The 20,785-nt window shown below is 40.8% G+C and overlaps 1 protein-coding gene across 3 annotated transcripts; it reads right to left on the reverse strand.

The window, feature by feature from the left end:
* Window positions 1–366: 366 nt before the first annotated feature.
* On the reverse strand, window positions 367–20,436 carry YBX1 (Y-box binding protein 1). 3 transcript variants are annotated; one of them, XM_004025577.5, is made up of 8 exons: window positions 20,090–20,436; window positions 19,344–19,407; window positions 9,195–9,228; window positions 6,433–6,522; window positions 5,777–6,079; window positions 5,458–5,540; window positions 1,667–1,932; window positions 367–735 (listed from the first exon to the last, which is right to left on the reverse strand). In XM_004025577.5, exons 1-7 carry the CDS (start codon window positions 20,253–20,255, stop codon window positions 1,698–1,700), a joined length of 975 nt encoding a protein of 324 aa, XP_004025626.2. In that variant the 5' UTR covers window positions 20,256–20,436; the 3' UTR covers window positions 367–735; window positions 1,667–1,697. The 3 variants fall into 3 exon arrangements, with proteins under 3 accessions (XP_004025626.2, XP_018872243.1, XP_018872249.1); XM_019016698.4 differs by lacking the exon at window positions 6,433–6,522; XM_019016704.4 differs by lacking the exons at window positions 19,344–19,407; window positions 20,090–20,436 and adding an exon at window positions 19,445–19,871.
* Between the last annotated feature and the right edge of the window lie 349 nt (window positions 20,437–20,785).

Consider the following 20,785-nt stretch of genomic DNA (forward strand, 5'->3'; position numbering starts at 1 on the left):
TTCTCCCAAGGTGACAAAACTAAGTGGAGCAGGATGAGAGTCTGGTCAATCTAGGCTAGAGCAATGCCCTTTTAAACAATGCCTCACAGCCAAAGGGACCCACCCAAAATCTACACTCTCAAGTCTTTCTTACAAATGAGCTAAATCCTTCAATGAAAAATGGCCAGGTTATCAGAGTATGTATTTTCTAATTTTTAGTATGGGCCCACAGGCATGCCACTTAAAGGATTAGAGATTTTGAGACATTTTACCTGAGGGAATTACCAGTGAGCATCATCTATTTGTAGACTGAGTCAAGCTAAGGGTCCTATAAATAGCTAAATACTTACAAACTAAAGCAAAACTAGAAAAATTTACACAAAGACAATTATTTAAGACCTTTATTAACAGGTGCTTGCAGTTTGTTGACTTTTTTGAAAAAATCAAGTTGTAAACTTTTATTACAAATTAAAAATGAAGTTCTTAAAAATCTCAACTTGACCAGATATGAAACAATTTAAAAACCTTTAAAGGCGTATTGAGAAAAACCAGGCTTTTTTAAAAAACACGTTTGTTATTACCAAAAAGAGACGTCTTTAGGTAAAAATAATAAAAACCCCATGCTGCATAGATAATGCAGATAGTTCTATTTATCTGGTCAACGGGCAAAAAGCAAGCACTTAAGGTCTTCAGCTCCAATCTTTTGTTCATTTCTTATTGCTGGAATTTCATATTTCTTCTTGTTGGATGACTAAACTGTAAAGAAAAAAATAAAGATGATCATGTAGAATTCATGGTGATCTTCATTTAGTGTAGTACATGCCCTAGTTTACATTACTTGTGTATTGGGAGACATTAACACATCTTTTGCCATCCAGCAAATAGTAAACGGGAAAAAACCAAAAGCACCACTGGTTGAATGCTAATTTTGGAGGGAACAACAATCACATACCTCTCGATATCATGTAAAAAGCGGAATGAAAAAGAATCCCTTAATTTTGGAATTAAGGGTAATAAAAACAAGTGAGCTAATGAGCTAAAGTAACAAGAACGTAATTGTATCATGTGGTCTGCCAGAGAATTATTATTAATCTACAGGCAGTTTAAATAAACCATGATAAACCACGTGCCATTCTCCTAGGAGTTTTTTAGACACAAAACACTCTCATCTTTTTCCGGGAACAACATAAACCAACAAAAAAAACAATTAGAAATGATTAAAAGATTATATTAATGTTGCCACTTTCTCCAAACAGACTCTATTTGTCACCATCTAGGTTAATTCTAATAGCTATCCCCACTTCCTTTTTGAAATAATGCATAAATAATAATGTAATTAACATATTTCTCAGAATACAGCTAGCAAAACTTTCCTCTGTTTACTAGTGAAATCATAAAATTCATTCAGAAAAGTTGATAGAAAGCACTAATAGTTCAAAATACTCATGAAAATACAGGTCTCCAGTGTCAGAATTGAGAACTAGCTGAAGGGTTGGCCAAATATGACTCTGATATTCAATATTCCTAAAATGAAATATTAGGTAATTAAGAATAGGGCAGAACACATTATAAATAACATGGCTTTCATTATCTGATGGAACTGAGGTTTTTCTACTCTTGCATTAATAAAACGAAATGGTCACCACTCACGACTGCCATAAATGGATGGCCATCCAAGCTTGCTTACCCGGATGATGGTAGAGATGGTAAGCCGGCATTTACTCAGCCCCGCCCTGCTCAGCCTCGGGAGCGGACGAATTCTCAGCTGGTGGATCGGCTGCTTTTGTCTCTTTGCCATCTTGTGGTTTAGGGTTTTCTGGGCGTCTGCGTCGGTAATTGAAGTTGCGGCGGTACCGACGTTGAGGTGGCTGCTGACCTTGGGTCTCATCTCCTTGATTTTCTTTATCTTCTTCATTGCCGTCCTCTCTAGGCTGTCTTTGGCGAGGAGGGCCCCTGCAATGAACGGTGTGTCAAACTTAAGAATGATAAAACCTTCTCTCTTCAACACACCCACCAGTGTAACCAGTTGGTTCACAACTAACTCACCATGTCTGGCCCATTCTGTATCAAGTGGTCTGTAGGCAATTTGTGTAAAGAGATGGGTTTTTTTGGGGGGGGGGGGGGGGGGGGCGGGGGGGTGCTGAGTAGGGGAAGAGTCTTGCTTTGTTGCCCAGGCTAAAGTGCCATGGCATGATGACAGCTCACTGTGGACTCAATCTCCCAGGCTCAAGTGATCTTCCCACCTCAGACTCCTGAGTAACTGGGACTATAGGCAAGCCCCCCACGTCTCATTAATGTCTGATTTTTAGTAGCGATGTGTTGCTATGTTTCCCAGGCTGGTCTTGAATTCCTGACCTCAAGCTATCCTCCCTCCTTGGCCTCCCAAAGAGTGCTGGGATTACAGGCTTGAGACTTTTAATCACCAAGATAAAGATACTAAGTTTCGGGATTTTCTTTCCCCCAGTGCTCAGAAATGATGGATTCCTGGCCTTTCCTCCGCCCATACTCTGAGCACTCCAGAAAGCCCCAGGCCTTTAGTATCCATGAGTCATCATGGGAATAAATTCACATTTACCTTTGTACATTCTAAAACTCTTTCCCCACATCTTTTGGAACTCATGATGAATCTTCAACAAAATTGTTCTGACTTTTCTTTGCAACCCTAGAGTGGTGACTGTTCTAACCTTACTGTGGCTTCTAAATCAACTCTCCCAGTTTCTAAAAACTAGGCTTTCCATCTTATTTTGGATTCTGCTCCATTTACTATCTTTTTCTTACTGCAGTTATTACTAAGGTTTGAGTGTAACAGCTTCTAATAACCTGGGCTTTCAGACTGACCTCCCAGTCCAGCTGTTTTCTACCTGGGTTTTTTCAATTATACCACTCAACTTTCCAATTATGTACCTTCCTATTTTTCCTAGGTAATTCCTTATTGTTTTCTCATTCTTAATCTAGGACCTGTAATACAGTGATTCTATCACCTATTCATCTCACTCCAAGGTTGGGCACAGTGGCTCACACCTGTAATCCTAGCACTTGGGGAGGATCACTTGAGGGCAGGAGTTCAAGACTGCTTGAGTAACACAGTGCAACTCCATCTCTACAAAACAATTTAAAAAAAACCCCTCATTTTCCCCTTTTCTCCCCTCTTTATCCAAGTATAAAGTCTACCACTAATCATATGACCAATCCCTACCCCAGTGTCTTCATCTGGATAAACCAGATCTGGATAAATCAAACCAGATCTGGATAAACCAAATCTGGATAAATCCAACTCTCTGCCCAACCTGAGCCTGATGCCCAAATGGCTAGAAACACAGAGTCAAGCTGGGTGAACTCACTTCTAATTTATGATCGTTCTCCTATTACTTATAAATTTACCATCTCTATTTTCTGTTCTAGAGGGTTCTTTGCCCCAAACTTTTCAAACTTCCTCTTTACTTTCGTCTCAATTTAGCAACCAAAGGCTTCCATGTCTTCCCATTAACACAGGCGTGCCCATGTATTCTTGTTTCTTACACAGGAAAACATCAGGTTCCTAACAAAAGGTCAACATTTTCACCTGTGGGCAAAACCCTACCCTCTCCGAGAAAGAAAACAGTTCCAGCACTCACTTTCCTGCCATCAACTGTTATCCTGGATTGCATTTCAGCCTATAAATGTTATTTCTCAACAAAAAACCTCCCTTTTTGAGTCCCCATTTTCCCCTTACTACTATTTGTCTCCTTTTCAGCAACACTTGTACTATACTCTGTCTTAAGATTTCCCTTTCAATTTGCTCTTGAACCCACACCAGTCAGAATTTCACCACACCATTCCATGCATTAGGGGCAGCATGTTTCATTTACTCTCATTTGAACAGAAGATTCCTGCACAGTTTGGAAAGTCTAGCATTCATTGATAACTTCCAAGCAATTTTATGTTACTTCTGCAACTATCTGGCAGGACTGAGCATTCTAAACATTGAAACACGTAGACATTAAGTCTAACTTAAACCAAAAGGCAAAAACCTCTGCACTGGAGGGTTAACAATGGACAAAGATACCTTTCTAAAAGACAAATCAACCGCAAGCTTCTTGTTTGTCAATATAAAGACAATTTACTCAACGGTGAACTGAAGCGCTGAATACAAACACAAAATTATGCTATTTTTAAGGACATCAATGAAACTAGGCAGAACATTTAAGCTCTTCAGTGTAACAAAAGGTAAACCAAAGATTCTGCTGCTGGAACCCATGGACTTAATAGATGGACTGCCATGAGAGGCTATTTTAGACCTACTCTGAAAAATAAAAACCCATCTATCTTCAACATCCAGCATCTGGCTAACACAATCTCCTGGTAGAAAACTGAATCAGAGATCTTCAATTGTGGTAGTGATCAGTTAGGACCTCAGCTCTTTTAACTGAAAACTCAGGACAAGACATATTAATACAAAAAATATGATGACATCACCTGCTCTTGCAAAACTCTCAATGTACATGTGCTGATAAATACATGTAATACAACCTCGACTAGATTCCCTAGTTCCTAAAACTTCACTATGTGCTCCAACTTTGGTAAAATTTAAAAACCTATATACAGAAAACCCCTCTTATAGACTCACAGTATATTTTGGATATGTTGGATACTTCTAGAATAATAAACTTGACACTTAAAAATTTGAGGATTTAAAAGTTGCGATTTAAGTGATCAGTTAAGATGCGTTATTACTGTATTGGTTTGATTCTTCAGAGGTACCTGTCAGCTTTTGGGGATCACCTATGAAAACTCAATGCTTTGATATCAAACCCTTAGAGAAACAACTATTACACCATTCTATCCTACCACCGTGGGACTGGGAACACTGCCTCAAAGTATACTAGAGCATGGACTAAAATATGCTTGGTTCATGGAATTTTTCCTCAATTACTCTAATAATGACATCTATTAATAAGATTTCTAATACCCACTCAAGTAGATAGTTGTCTAACGACAGACTGGATATCCGCCCCCAGAATGTAAATTCTTGGTGGAGCAATTTCATTTTGCAACTTTGAGCTGACAACCCCCAACTCCAAAAAAAAGGGGGTACATATCTAAACTGAGAAGTGTTTAGTGGAAGATAATGTATGCCATTTCAAGTGATAACACTGTTCATTCTTCACTAATGCCATGGTACAATTCAGACACTCCTAATGCTTTCCTTTCTCCCTACCAAGGAGGCAGGTTTAAAAGGTGTGGTTTAAAATATTATCTTACCTGTTCAAGGACAGAAAATTTGAAATTCCATACCCTCATCATTTTCTAAAAAAATTTATGTATAAAGCAGACCTCATCTATACAAGCTGTTTTTAATAGGTTCACCTCTTAGGCATCTGATGAAAGAAAACGCGAAGTGTTAACAGAAAAATGAGTCTGCAGGAGAGGCATGATATTGTTGAGTCCTAACACAGGTTTGAGGAAATTTTAATAGAAACATGTTTACGTGGACCATACCTGCGGAATCGTGGTCTATATCCCCGATACATATTCTGCCTCACTGGTCTACCTTGTTCTCCTGCACCCTGGTTGTCAGCACCCTGAAAAAGACAATGGAAATTAAGCCTACTGGGTCAGTTAATATAATAAAAAAACCCAACCAGATAAATCCAAGAGTTAAAAAACAAACAAAACAGACCACCTAGTAATTGTGACTACATTATAAATTAATCCTGTTGGTTCTTACTAGGAATCCAAGTTGCTTTCCATATAATTAACAGCTCTAAACAGTCCTACCAGAACTTATCACATTGCTGTTACTGATGGTGAAACTTACCTCCATCACTTCTCCCTGCACAGGAGGGTTGGAATACTGTGGTCGACGCCCATAGGGTCTCCGCATGTAGTAAGGTGGGAACCTTCGCCTGCGGTAGGGCCGGCGTTGTTGGGCCTGGCCTTCGGGAGCACTCTCCGATCCCTCGTTCTTTTCCCCACTCTCACTATTCTGGTAATTTTGCTGGTAATTGCGTGGAGGACCCCTACGACGTGGATAGCGTCTATAATGGTTACGGTCTGCTGCATATTTACTGCCTTGAACTGGAACACCACCAGGACCTGTAACATTTGCTGCCTCCGCACCCTACAAAAGCCATTACATATTGATAGTGACAAAGGAAATCAGAACACTTTCAACACTTTCAAAAGGAAATCAGAACATTTTCAAACAAAGCAAAAAACAACAAAGTTAAGGAAAAGGGGGGGGGGGGGCGCGCAACTGCGTGACCAGGGGTGCACAGAAATGACTAAATATCAGTTCCTCACTGTTCTGAAGAGATTGCCCTCTAACTGCAGCCAGAACATTAGGCTTGATGCACCTGTGTTCATGAGGTCACCTGAACACATCCATCCACATTAGAGCCACCATCCTAATGGATGAGACCTCCAAAATATTTCCATACTGAAGTCAAACCTTTACACAAAAAGCATCCTCACCTTTTCTCCTTCAACAACATCAAACTCCACAGTCTCTCCATCTCCTACACTGCGAAGGTACTTCCTGGGGTTATTCTTCTTTATGGCAGTCTAGTAATATCACATTCCAAAAATAGATTAACAGGGGAGAATAATGTGCTTTTTCATTTAAAATGTACCAGAGTCAATATTATTTTAGCTTGGATATACACTTAAGATTTGCTTTAAATAAGACCAAACCATCAATAAATTTAGGAAAGCGGGGACCACACTATCCCCAACTTCAACAAAAACACTCCAATCATACAAGGCCCCAGCATTTTACCACTATTTACAAAACTAAAACGAGTAATTTAACACTCAAGACAGACACAACATTTTAAAAACTGCTTTTTGCAAAAGCATTATATGTAACTTTTAACAAATGAGGATATCCATCTATCCCCTGAAGACTGCACTTAATAGTAGAAGGTGGCCCCACACTGGGTCAGTTTAGATGACAGGCGAGTTTGGTTTTGCATGCTTCAAAGCTGACCAAACCAACTTTGCCCCTGTGTTACCGTATCAAACTCAATTACAAATGTCAACCAAAATCCCTTCCAATCTGATAATACATCAGTGGAAATGCAATTCATGTGTATTAACTATGTCATTCTTTATATGATCTGACTGCATGGAATTGTTAGTTATCACCTCCCCAGAATTCAATAAATCTTGTATTAGAGACTTGTTGCTTCTACTTTCTCCAGACTGTTAAGAGAAGGAAGAGTAACATCTCACGTTTCTATGAAATTTTTTTGCAGCATTCTTTCACTTACTATCTATTCAATCTCATTATGAGACAGGACATGTGAAAGTATTGTTAATCCCATTACACAGATAATGTAACAGGCTTTAAAGTTAGGTGACTTGCCCAAGGTCACACAGTTAGTAAGGAGACTTTCTAAACCCAGGTATTGGGTCTCCAAATCCCATGTTCACTCCAAATCTCAGCTATATCCATTACAGGATCACTCATGCATTTCCATTGCAGAGGAGACAGGACAATCAACAAATCTGAGGCCAATTAAGTGAAGCTGCCCAGAACTGCAGTCTCCTTGATACACCACTAAGACCTGAGCAGCCAAAGTCCCAAGAAACAACTACATGTTGAAACCACTTCCAAAAAAATGAAAGCATATTGGTGGCACCTTGTGAATCAGTACAACTGGGTGAGTTGAGTCAAATAATTGATCTCATCTGTCATCTAAACTGTCACATAGTTTTCATACCTTTCAGATATAGCCAACTATCAATTACCTGCAGTCATAGGGGATAGCAGAATTATGGATAATTAAAATCCCAACTCTTTATTTTTATCAACATCTCCACCCCTGCCCCAACCCCAACCCTTAAGGGTTGCCAACAGGCAACAAGATCAAGAAACTTTGCTGTCTCTTGTTCCTAAGTCTACACATTCTTTTGAACATGCAGAAGGGGAGTAAGGAACAGTTGAGCTGTGTTCATCCAAACAAGAATACCAATTTTATAAAACATCTGCTTTAAAACAACATTTTGTCTGAAGAAGTCCTGTATTTATTTACATTTAGAATTTAAATGATTCCATAATTACATTTGACCCTGAACTATCTGATTGGGTTTGGGTGTACTAGAAATTGATATAGCTTCCTCCTTGTCATCAAATGCTGTGTAGGACACTTCAGTGAGCTACAAAGCACCAACCTATGACAGCCCTTCCTATGAAACATGCTGCCATATAAGCTAGTATCTAATTAAATGTGAGTATGGATATTAACTTTTAGGTATTTTGATTTCTGGATTATAGTACAAAAAAGTAGTTATGGTCTCTAATTTTAATACAAGTTGACAATATTTCAAAAGCCTTAGTGAGAAAACTGATAGCACAAACATATTTTTTCCTACTCATTTCGTATCTGTGAGGATAAGTACATTCAATGTAGCCTATAGCATACCTAAATTTGAAGTATTAACATACACTTGGCAGTGGTTTACATTAGCAATAATCTTAATTCCTGAATGTGCAAACATTTTCCCTACATGATACTTAAGGAGAAAGTTCAGTATGTAGTACTCATCAGTACTCATCCTATGTTAACAGTTTTCTCTTCCCAAAACACTGGAAGCCAATCTAAAAATTATTTAATGAGCAGCTGCCAACCTTGTCACACTTCCCCCCACTTAACCTTAAACTAGTGAAATTTTTTCATTTTCCAAGCCAGCCAAAACTCTCCAAAGGTTAAAAAAAAAAAAAAAACCCAATACCCATTCAAAGTGATTTAAAGTAAGCAGAAGGCTCTTTATGCTACTTTTCAAGTATTCACTTCAATTACTATGTTTTGCAGGTCTGTCTTATTTACCCTTGATTATGGAGATTTGTCCCTACAGGTACACCTAAAAGCCTTTGAAAACTTCTTGCCAAAGTTTCTGTGTATTTATAGCAACATTATTTGTTCAACTTTAGAATCATGGAATAATCTGTTCATCTGAAATTAGGTATAAATATTTAATGCAGTGAGTTTGACTCAACATTTGAGAAAGCCACAGCTGTTGACAAAATTCCAATTTGAAATGTCTAGGATAATTAAGTCAACTCTAACACATTTCCATGTATACATTTTTAAGCATGCTACTACTCCCGTCGTAAGTAAATAAACTGGTGGTTGGACTTAACCTTTTATAAGGAACAAAAGCTGAGAACATATCTAACCTTTTCTTCTTACAATCCTTGAATCAGAAGTGCAAATATCTACACAAGCACTCACCTGGTGTACAAATACATCTTCCTTGGTGTCATTCCTGCAAGACAGAACCAAGTTGAACAAGTTAGAAAATGAAATAAATCTCATGTTGTCAAAGATTAATTTTCCCAGAGACTCTCTGGCTGCCAATTAGGTACCAGGAAATTTGGCAAAAATCAAAAAACACAAGCCACCATGCTCTCTGCTTTCAAGACTTCAGCAGTTGCAAACAGTTGTAGCCTCATTACCCGTAAGATAGGCAAAAAAAAAAAAAAAGTCTAAGAAATTAAAGTGTGACCTACTGAGCCATAATTAAGAGGGTAGCAATGACTAGCAAAATATATTCTGCCCCTCCTTATCCTATTAAACATTAACTGTTTTAGCACACCCTCCTCTTACCTCTAGAGCATGGTTACCAACAGAAGTAGTAGTTACATTCTCACCTTATCCTGCAATCATTTCCTCTTCACCATTCCCAACTACCAACTTTCCTTGAGATCATAAAAATGAGAACCCCCCTCCCCACCAACAGAATGTATAACCCAAAGAGTGAAACCTAATGTGAACTGTGACCTTTGGGTGATAAGGTATGTTTGAATGTAGGAAAAGCCCAGTTATAAAAGCTACTCCACAAGTCCAGACAAGGACTGATGAAGGTTTAGACCACGGAGCCATGTATGAAAAGACATTTGAGATCTCTTTTTGAGGCAAAATGAGAAATTTTGTGGATGACTGGATGTCAGAAGTGAGGGGGAAGTAGAGAATAATCTCACTTTTTAGCCTGGATATTGGGATTAAGGTGATAACACTAGGAGCAAGAATCACCACTGGAGAAGGAAACGGATTTCCAGGCCTGCAGTGGCCTGCCTCACCCTCTTTACTCCGTCAGGTCACAGTGAGAAAAAGCTCAGTAGTAGCTCTAGCGTTTAATGACAAAGGGAACAAAGGTTACAATGAACTGGACAAACTGGCTTACTAACTGTTAGCTTCTTGCTGAACTGGGGGCAACATATGCATCAAAGGATCCACATAAAATTAACTTTAAATCTGACCTGTAAATTATAGCTTGGATTATTATGAGAACATTTTTAATTGATGGGAACAGGATAATTAAAAAAACAGAACAGGTAAACTGTAAAAGCGACTTAAGGCAAGTGACTGAAAACTGACCTTTCAAGCTAGATGATTAGGATTACCTAGGGAAATGATGGCTGTACCTAATGTCCATCTGTCCATAACTCCATAGGCACCACAAAAACAGATTACAGCCATCATTTATTAGTTCTGCTCTCCAATATGACTGAATTTCAAACTCTAAGGCTCTAAGGGGAAATACAATAAAAAACTGGTAGAGTAAGAAAGGCAAATACAGGCATAGTCTAGAATAGTGATTTTCAACAGAGGCAATACTTCCCCTGGCAGGGTATTTAAAGTTTTTCCAGTCCGGGTGCAGTGGCTCATGCCTGCAATCCCAGCACTTTGGGAGGCCAAGGTGGGAGGATCACCTGAGGCCAGGAGTTCAAGATCAGCCTGGCCAACATCGTGAAACCTCGTCTCTACTAAAATTACAAAAAATTAGCCAGGCGTGGCTGTGTGTGCCTGTAGTCCCAGCTGCTCTGGGGGGTGAGGCAGGAGAACTGCTTGAAGCTAGGAGGCGGAGGTTACAGTGAACTGCTGCACTCCAGCCTGGGCAACAGAGTGAGATTCCATCTCAAAAAAAATAAAAAAATAAAATTTTTTTCCAAAGATAGGGAGCACTATCCACATTAATGGAAGTGGTGGGTGTTAGTTGCTAGAAGACTATGTAAAGATTTGGTATAGAAAGTAAATTTGTTTATTGTTATCTGAGTCATGTATGTATTTCTGTACTGTTTTAATATGCATTAAATTCACTAAAAATGCAGCTTCTGTGGAGAATTTTTCATTATTGATAATGCTACTCATGGTATCTGGGTAATACATCATTTCTTTATCAATCCATTTTGTGGTGGCACTGACTGTTTGTTATGCCTTCTAATGTAGTTACAACAGGTATTCACATATCAACATCATCATACCCGGCAATAAAAAGAATTAAAAGTAGTTACGTGGCGAGACCCTATATCTACAAAAAATAAAAAATTAGCCAGGCCTCCATTCAAGTCCCGGAAATGAGGGTGCAGTGAGCTATAATCATGCCACTGTACTCCATCCTGCGCAACAGAGCAAGACCCTGTCTCTAAACAGAGAAAGCACAAGGCTGCCATTACACACAGGGTAATGTCACTCCTGCAAAGATAGGGAGGTGTTTTGTGGGTATAGATAGATATGTGAAACTAACACAGTTCACTGACCAGTGTCATGACAGTAAAAACAGTATTGCAAAAGGAATACTTAGCCAGGGCCTCAAGCTCAAGGTATTTACTGAAAACATCCTCAATTGCAATAAAAACATTATACCATTAAAAAGAGTGATTTGTTGAACCAGTGATTTAAATGTATTGATCTGCTTTGAATTTGCAACCAGCCAGAATCTCTAGTTTAAACTGGCAGTTATAACAAAGGAGACCCTCAAATATTAGACAGCTGCAGTGCAGCTTTCTGGGTGCAGGTGTCACTCTCTGCCAGCCATCACTATTCTTTTCTGTTCAGTTTTTCTCTCAGGTGTTTGCTGGGAAATTAACACTTTTCCGGCAGTGAATGTAAGCTCTAGCTCCCCCATCTACTATAAAGAAATGTCTTCAAGATGTAGAAATAAGGAATATTCTGAAAATAAAAATTATACAGTAGTAAAGATAATTCAGAAAGAAAAAGCTACCTGTTAGAATTTCCAGTCTAAATGGCACAGGGTAGTTAGGGAGAAAAGGGGTTGGAGAAAGAGAAACTATGACTAAAGATGAGAGGTATGAACAAGCTGTCAAGTTCCTATGGGCTTAAGCTGGGGCAATCAGGCCCTGAACTCCAAAGCTGGATAAAGTATTTCTTTCTATTCTTCTTGGCCACCTGCACAGTCTGACACATACATATGTACAATTAGACTTGCAGGTCACAGGAGTGCCCTGCATTGTTTTAACTAGAAATAAAAAGTATTAGTCTAAATGTGGTTCTGGTGCCCTGTATATATGTAACAATACAGGACCCCCAAAATAGATTTTGCTTCTGGTGAATCTTATTCATTGGGTTAATGTATGACTGTCTATAATATTTTCCATTTGTATTATTACATTGGGGAAAACATTTTTATCACTTTCTATTGTTAAGAAAATGCAAAACTTAAATATGGTGTTAAAAATGGAAATATATGTGATATTTGCATTATTAAACCCCTTTGCAGATCTTAAAAAAAAAAAAAGAAAAGAAAAAGAAATAACAGTACTCAATTTTTTTTTGAGATGGAGTCTCACTTTGTTGCCTAGGCTGGAGTGCAGTAGCGATCTTGGCTCACTGCAACCTCTGCCTTCCGGGTTCAAGTTCTTGCACTTCAGCCATGAGTAGCTGGGATTACAGGTATGCACCACCACGCCCTGCTAGATTTTTAGTCTTGATTCAACTATTAACAGCTGTGTAACCTAGGAAAGCTGCCTCATTGGCTTTTTTACCTGCAAAATGAGAAAAACTACACTAAACACTTAATAACTTACATTACTAAGGTAGGTACTCAAATCTTTTTAGTATTTATTGGGCATTTACTATTCACTAATACTAGCCAGATTTCTAAATTAAAATCTAATTGCTACCACTCCTATACTATGGCCTATCCAGATTGGTAAGGGTCTTAAAAATAGACAAAATGCAACTCAAAACGGGAAAACAAAGGCAAAAAAATTTAACTTCCCTGGAAAACTTTTTAGTAAGTCAAAAGACAATTACAGCTTGCCAGATAATTCTCCATGCCACAGGAACTAGGAATTCTAGCATTTGCTTTTCATGGCCCAATCCATCCAAACTCCCGGACTCTACTCCAGCATGTTCACCATGTTTGACCCCCCTCCCACTGCTTTTAAAACATAACTATCTTTATCCTAAGCTGTATATCTACATAAAAAATAAGCTAAATTTTAGAAAACTTTTTTGCCAATCCACAGTATTGCCTTAAATAAGACTTATTATACATAAATTTATCCGTAACTAAATGCTCTTATACTACTACTTTGTTGCAGATTACCAGACCACACTAGTCTAACACCTTAATTCACCTAACTGCATACACTAATTTACAATCCTGTGGTTATAAAAACTCCAGGATTTACCATCTATATGCTCCATAACCTAAAGCAACCAGATACCAATTTCCAAGCCTTGTAGATGACTGTAAGATAATAACGTCCACTTATCTTTGTATTTCTTCTCTATTAAACACCCTTCACACCCAACAGACTCACTTCTGTTTCCCACATATCGTCTATGATTCCGCCTTCGGACAAACTGTATGTTTCCAAGGGCTAAGACTGGAGGTTAGCAAACTCAGCAACTGCAGCCCCAGGACTAGGGGGACAGGAAGGTAATACAGTGTATCCTTGAATAACTCAATATCTATGAGGGTGGATAGAAGTTTGAGGTGCCAACCTGCTGCACAGTTGAAATCTGCCTGTAACTTTTGACTCTTCCAAAATTTAATGGCTTACTCGTGACTGGAAAGCCTTACTGGTAACATAAATCCTTAACACATTTTCTGTCTTATATGTATTATATACTGTATTCTTGCAATAAAGCTACAGAAAAGAAAATGCTGAGAAAGTTGTAAGAGAAAATACATGTACAGTACTGCACTTATCAATACAGTAAGTGTACATCTGTCTGAAAGGTAATTCCAGCTGTAGACCTCATCTATAGCACATATCGAGCAACTGAACTTTTTCTTACAATGCCATGACTTTTCTCAGCATCACTAGTGCCACTTTGCATGGGTCCCATGGTGCTATTGAAGACTTACAGTATTGCACTAAACCACAATACGTGAGTACTACAAGTTCTTTTTACTGACATGCAATTTACTGGAGAGATAAACTGTTCATGTGAAGATGATTAGCGTCACATGGCATTTTAAGGGGCTCACTGCAGTAGCAACAGGCAGTGGCTACATATTATAATAGTACAATATTACTACAGTGAATGTCGTGCAGTTATGATTTAATACTGCCTGAATCTTTATGTTTGTTTACATTTCTCAACTGCAAATGGCTGTATTAACTTTCTAATGGATTTGTGTACATTTTATGGTAGTAAATAATAAAATAGACTAGTATCCTCAACATACTCAACTTTTCCTTATTTTGGGGGATACTTCTTGGCTACGTGGTTCATCTGAAGTTTTCAGGTTGTTGCAAATCTCCAAACATTTTTCCAATATATTTATCAAAAAAAATCTGTGTGTAAGTGGACTTGTGTGGTTCAAACTCACATTGTTCACGAGTCAAACTGGATACTAGTTCTCTATCCTAGATTTCAAGAGTAAAGGATTCTACTTTGGGAGGACACAGGGAGTGGGACCTACTAGTATTCTCCAAGTCACGTATCAGTGACTTGGTGAACACGGACGACTTCCTGCCAGCTTAAGATCAATGGTTAATATAACCAGCATACAAATCTCTCCTAATGTCTCCTGCATACATGTCATTGATGTTTGTCTTTAGGGTTCCAGTTTGGAACCTTCGACATCTCTCCCTTAGTAGCACCTGCAGGAAAGTCTTTAAGCCTTCCCTAGTGCCAAAACATTTTGTCAGTTATGTTACGGTCTACCCATGACTTATGTGGCTTAGCAATGGATCTACTGTGATCAAGTTAAGATCAGTGTGACTTTAACAGCCCAAGAGATTTTTGGTAATGACATCCTTCCAAAGGTTTACACTTTTATTAAGAACCACACATTTGGGAGGCTAAAGCTGGAAGATCACTTGAGCCCAGGAGTGCAAGACCCACATGGGCAACACAGAGAGACTCCACTTCAAACAACCAACAACCACACAGTAAGTACTTTACACCGCCGCCTTTAAAAAAAAAAAAAAAAGAAAAGAAAAAAAATCACCCTTTAGAGGCCGGGCGCAGTGGCTCACACCTGTAATCCCAGCACTTTGGGAGGCCTAGGCGGGTGGATCACCTGAGGTCAGGAGTTTGAGACCAGCCTGGCCAACATGGAGAAACCCTGTTTCTACTAAAAATACCAAATTAGCCTGTGTGGTGGTAGGCGCCTGTAATCCCAGCTACTCGGGAGGCTGAGGCAGGAGAATCGCTTGAACCTGGGAGGCGGAGGTTGCAGTGAGCCAAGATCGTGCCACTGCACTCCAGCCTGGGTGACAAGAGTGAAACTCCATCTCAAGAAAAATCACCCTTTAAAAAGGCAATATTCATTCTTACCTTGCAGGCCATATAAAAAAAAAAGATTAAGTGAGATAAGATGCAACATTCTCTCCTTTAATTCTTCACCTCCCAGTATCAGGAATTAAGCAAGTCCTTTTATTTGTATAGCTGACCTACATGCTAAACTAGAACTTTTAACAATCCCAAACTTCACAAAGTAGATAGTGAAAGGCGGAAAACTTTTCAAATCCAGGAACTAGCAAGTCAGCAGACAAGAGCCCCAGTGACATACTTGGATCATTTAAGAGCCTTTCAACGGCTAAAAATAATCACCCCAAGAAATTATCTGTAACTATGTGGACAACAACCAAATTGAAAATGGCTAGGGTCTATTTCAGAGACAGCATAAGAGCAGTTGGTGAACACTAACTCCAGAGTCAAAAAACAGTTCCAATCCTGCCACTTATCACCTATGCTTATGGGGACAAGTAACAACCCCTTTGTGCCTCAGAATGACAGTACCTACGCCTCAAAGGTTTTTAAAGATTAAGTGAATTGGCTCATTTTAAGCACTTACTACAGACCCTAGTATAAATACTTGTTAGCTGTATTTATTTTCACCAACATGTGAAGGAAGTCACCTATCAGTTATGTACATATGGAATCCCCACAAGGGAGCCCCCACCCCAAAGGGAGACTAAACCTGATAGGCATGACTAAAGAGAGATAGCTAAACCTTTCCCTGGCTTGGTTTATTACATCTTCCCAGACCATGGGTAATAAACTCAAATGCATACACAGAGGCCAGGCGTGAAGGGAAGTCAGCAACCTAAGACAACTAAGCATGACAGACTGTCGTAAAAAAAGTATACCCCACCTAAATGTGGTGACAATACGGCCAGGTGGTTTTTACTTATGTGGAAATACAGGCCCCCAAAGTCAGCTAAAGTTCAGATCTTAAAAATATAATAATCTGGATTACTTGGTGTTATCTCCTGAATTATAAATGTTAGTAATTAATCCCAATTCCTTTAAAAAATACTGTACTGTCTAATCAAAGCATCTGGGAGTAGTTTTAGCCAGAAGGTCACAAGTTTGTGACCTCTGCTCCAAATTCTTTCACCTCAAAACATTAAGAATTATTAATTTAGACATTTTAAGTACTCTGGAAACAAAAATATTCCTATTCTGGTCACTATAAACTGTTGCCAATTCATGGTAATCTTTGGTGAATATGGATCAATTCTCAACCACTAACAAAATTCAACAGTAATCTGGGGGGAGCTAATAAACCCCTCTAGTCACATTCTCCGATTGTTTTGTAGACACAGTTCACAAAAGAATAACTCAATGAATTTCTTAGAATTTCTAGATTACACAGTCTAACAAAATAAAGCCAAAACTTCTGCTATTTTTTAAAAGCTCTATGCTCATGTTACTTAGCACCTTCTTCACAATATAACCATCAGGGAGAAGCCCTTTCATGAATTAATTCTAGCAAGGTTGTAACAATTCATCGGGTGGTAATTCAGGCTGGAATAAACACATTTACAATGAAATTATGTCTTTAAAGGCAGAAAATTTACATACAATATTGTAATTATAAAAATTCCTTACAATCCTAGCATATATAATCCAGCGCATCCAAAAACCGCAATTAAAAGTCGTCACAATAGTCATCCCGAACACTGCACCCTCTCCTTTATGCAGAAAACAGCACGTTATGTGTCAGCCTGTCTCCCTCCCTCATAAGAGACAGGTGCCTCCAGCCAAGTCTATTTGTTCCACTACACGAACTACATATAGAACCAACTGCTAGCTTCCAAACTGATTTCTTTTATCACATACGTTTTCCTTAATTAAAGCAAATCTTCCCTGTATTTAATTGGAGTCAGATTTTACAGCATCTTATTAAAAAGTCCCAGAATCATTAAAACAACCAGTTCAGAAGCATAAAGAACATTTTAACCAGTTAATTTGACAAAATAATTGAGGTTAGGATAGTCCAAACAAAGGACCATCAAAAGCCAATTCATAACTTGCCCTGGAGGATGACCAATTGAGTTGATTCCAATTCAGAATAGAGATATTCAATGAACAGTATCTCATGGACTAAATACTTACAAAATGTAAAGATATTACTCTTATTCTGGACAAAACTGTTGATTTCAAAAAATGTCATAACCTATGCCTACTTAAAAAAAATGCAGCGAAACAAGGCACATGCTAAAACTTCTTAAACACATACAAAAACTGCAATCTATCCGCTGAAAAGGCTGCAAATTTGCACACCAGAGTTACCATTACATTTGGGTCAAGGGTTAAAAGCAGTGATTTTGAAGGTATGGCCCGAAGACCATTATCATTCCTGTTAAAAATGTACCCAGACCTAATGAATCCAAAGCTCAGAAGGAGGAACTCACCACTTACATCACACCCTCCCAAGGTAAGCACACTTAAATTTGAAAACCACTGGTTTAAGGGTTAGACTAGTAACGATAATCAGAGTAAGACAGAAATACAAACTAAAACACTAGTAAGTTCAGAGAGATCAGTTAAAAAGCTATCAGTATGCCAATTATATATAAGCATTCCCTTCCTTCTTTGCTAGTAAGCCATTATCAAAAAATTAATGAAAAACGTAGTTTCGGCCAGCCAGGAAGGCAAACAGTATAGAACAAGATGGAAAATCCTAAGATTTTGGAAGAAACAAAATATTTTCCCACAATTGCAAAAGTAGAGAATAGATCACCAAATGCTTATCTCTTACTCTGAGTGTTTCCACAATACTCTATGATTGATTAATGAACAGTTTTTCATCAGGCAATGATTCTGTCCTTAAGCTTGATTTTGCCCATTTGTTGTCCATTCCACATTGTTCTTTTAATCATCTGCTTAGGTCTTCTACAGTACGCAAGCAAGAGAATGCTGAGATGGCACTAAGTACCATACCTGTGAGGCCAAGATTGCTACTGGCATACCCAGTGCTCTGCACCCATGTAACTAGCACTACTAGCCTTGGCAGCCATCTTGAAAATGATGCCCGGCTTACAAGGGAGCCCATGGAATACAGTGCGTCTACTGCACGTTACCACCACCACTCCTACAAACAACCTGAAGGGTAAGTCCTAAAGACGTGTCTGCAGCTTTGTCTTCAAACAGGAAGAAAAATGTCAAGTTACCAGTGACTATGGCCACTCTAATAAGCTACAGCCAGGGATTTAACAGAAATCGACTTAACCAGTTATGATTCTAGGACAAGGAAGATTGAAAAATAAGAACTGAAGAAGGAAAAAAAACCACTTTCTTGCAAATATATTATTTACTGGATGAGCAAATAAAAACAGTTCTCTCTGGTCAAAGCTGTGCTAAGACAAAAATTATCTCAGGTATTAAAATGAAACGTGAAACAAAGGCAATACAACCTCTCGGTAAAGATGACAAAACCTCATATACTTGACACATCAAATCCTCTTACCCTAAAATGTTAACAACGCATAAATATCCGATGTCAGTGGATCACATTCTCAAATACCGAGTTCAATAACGTAGAAAAAGATGACAAGGATAAAAATGTACTGGACCGTAGTTTCCCGTTTACCCTGTTAAGGAATGGCTCATTCACTCCGCTTGCCTTTTGAATTGCTTTGTACTGTGACGAAGCCTTTGAAGTTAGCTTCAAATTAATATTTAGCTGCAAAACAAAGGCATTCTCTAGATCCACTAATCCGTAATCAAGGAAAACAACAACAACAAAAAAATCATACTAATACACCAGAGGTAGTAAACGCCTTTCAGAACAGGGCTGTGGATTGGGGCTTCCCAAGCCCCGAGAAGCCGACAGAGCAGGAAGCAAGCAAGAAGGTGGGATGGAGGCTTCAGAGCCCGGCAGCTCACCTGTTGATGAAACCATATCCGTTCCTTACATTGAACCATTTTACTGTTCCCAAAACCTTCGTTGCTGGAAAAGAAAACAAAGCAAAACAAGCCACGATTACCAGCTATCCTTTTCCAAATCCGCCCGGCTTGGGCATCCGGTCCCTCGCACGCCGGCCGCCGCGGCCACCTGACAGCCCTTTCTCTCCACCGCCCGGGTGCGGGGCCGCGCCGGGGCCAAGCAGTCGCCGCCGCCGCCGCACACGTGGGTGAGTCTGAAGCGCGGGGCGCTCCAGGGCAGGCCCGGGGCGCGGGCCCCAGGATGGGTGTGTGCGCAGGCCGCGGACCGAGAGCACGTGAGGGAAGGGGAAGCCGCTCCGGCCTGCGTAGGCGGTGCGCCGCGCCCTCCGAGCACACGCGGAAGGGAGCTGGGTGGGGGAGACGCGAACAACGGCGTGCGGGCCCGAGCGCACGAGGCCGGTCGGCGCGGAGGGGACCCCGTCGCACACGCGGTCGGCGGCGCGCGGCCGCAGGGGGAGGGGCGCGCGGCCGCGCGGGGTCCACAGGGGGCGCGGGAGACAGTGCGCGCACGCCTGCCGGGCGGGTCCCCGCGAGAGGGAGTGAGGGGGGGACGGGGGGGATGGGCGGCCGCGCGCCGCGGAGTCGGTGCCCACCGGCCGCGCGCCCGCCGGCTCGCCCAGCTCCGGCTAACGGTTCCGCTGCCGGGCTGCCCGAGGGCCCCACCCCCGTCCCTGTCCGGTCCTCACCGATGACCTTCTTGTCCCCGCCGGCAGGCGCCGCCGATGTGAGGCCGCCCGGGCCACCGCTCCCTGCGCCGCTGCCCGTAGTGCCGGGCTTGGTGTCGGCGGCGCTGAGGGCGGGGGCGGCGGGGGGGGCGGCGGGCGGCTGCTGGGTCTCGGCCTCGCTGCTCATGGTTGCGGTGATGGTGACTGGGGCCGGCTGCGGCAGCTGCGGCTCCTCCCGGGGTGTGATGGTAACTAGGCCGGCGGCGGCGGTGGGGCTGCTCAGGGCTCTCTGGGGTCCGCTCTCCGCTCCCGCTACCGATCGAACTAGCGAGAATGGCGGGACAGGCGGGATAAACCCTACGAGCGACCCGCCCTAGGCGTTGTTTACTGGCCAGTGGTACTGTCAATCTGCCCACCTGACCCCAATCCCTGGCTTCTATTGGCTAATATTTTATCAGTCCTCCACTCTCATTGGACCTTTGGCGGCTAATTCAGTCGACCTACAACCGTTCCTGCCTCCGCCGGCCGCCATAGAGACCGGAACTAGAATTAGAGTAGTCGGCCACGAAAACCATAGAGTACCCGAGAGGACGGGCAGAGGGAACGTGACTTCCACGAGGCAGCCGCCGGGCTGGCGGGCCCCACGTACAGGGTTGTGTCTCGGCTGAAAAAAAGGCACGCCCGAACGCTGGGCAGGGATTACCCGGCCGGACCCGG

Source organism: Gorilla gorilla, chromosome 1, assembly GCF_029281585.2.
Source record: "Gorilla gorilla gorilla isolate KB3781 chromosome 1, NHGRI_mGorGor1-v2.1_pri, whole genome shotgun sequence".
NCBI lineage: Eukaryota > Metazoa > Chordata > Mammalia > Primates > Hominidae > Gorilla > Gorilla gorilla.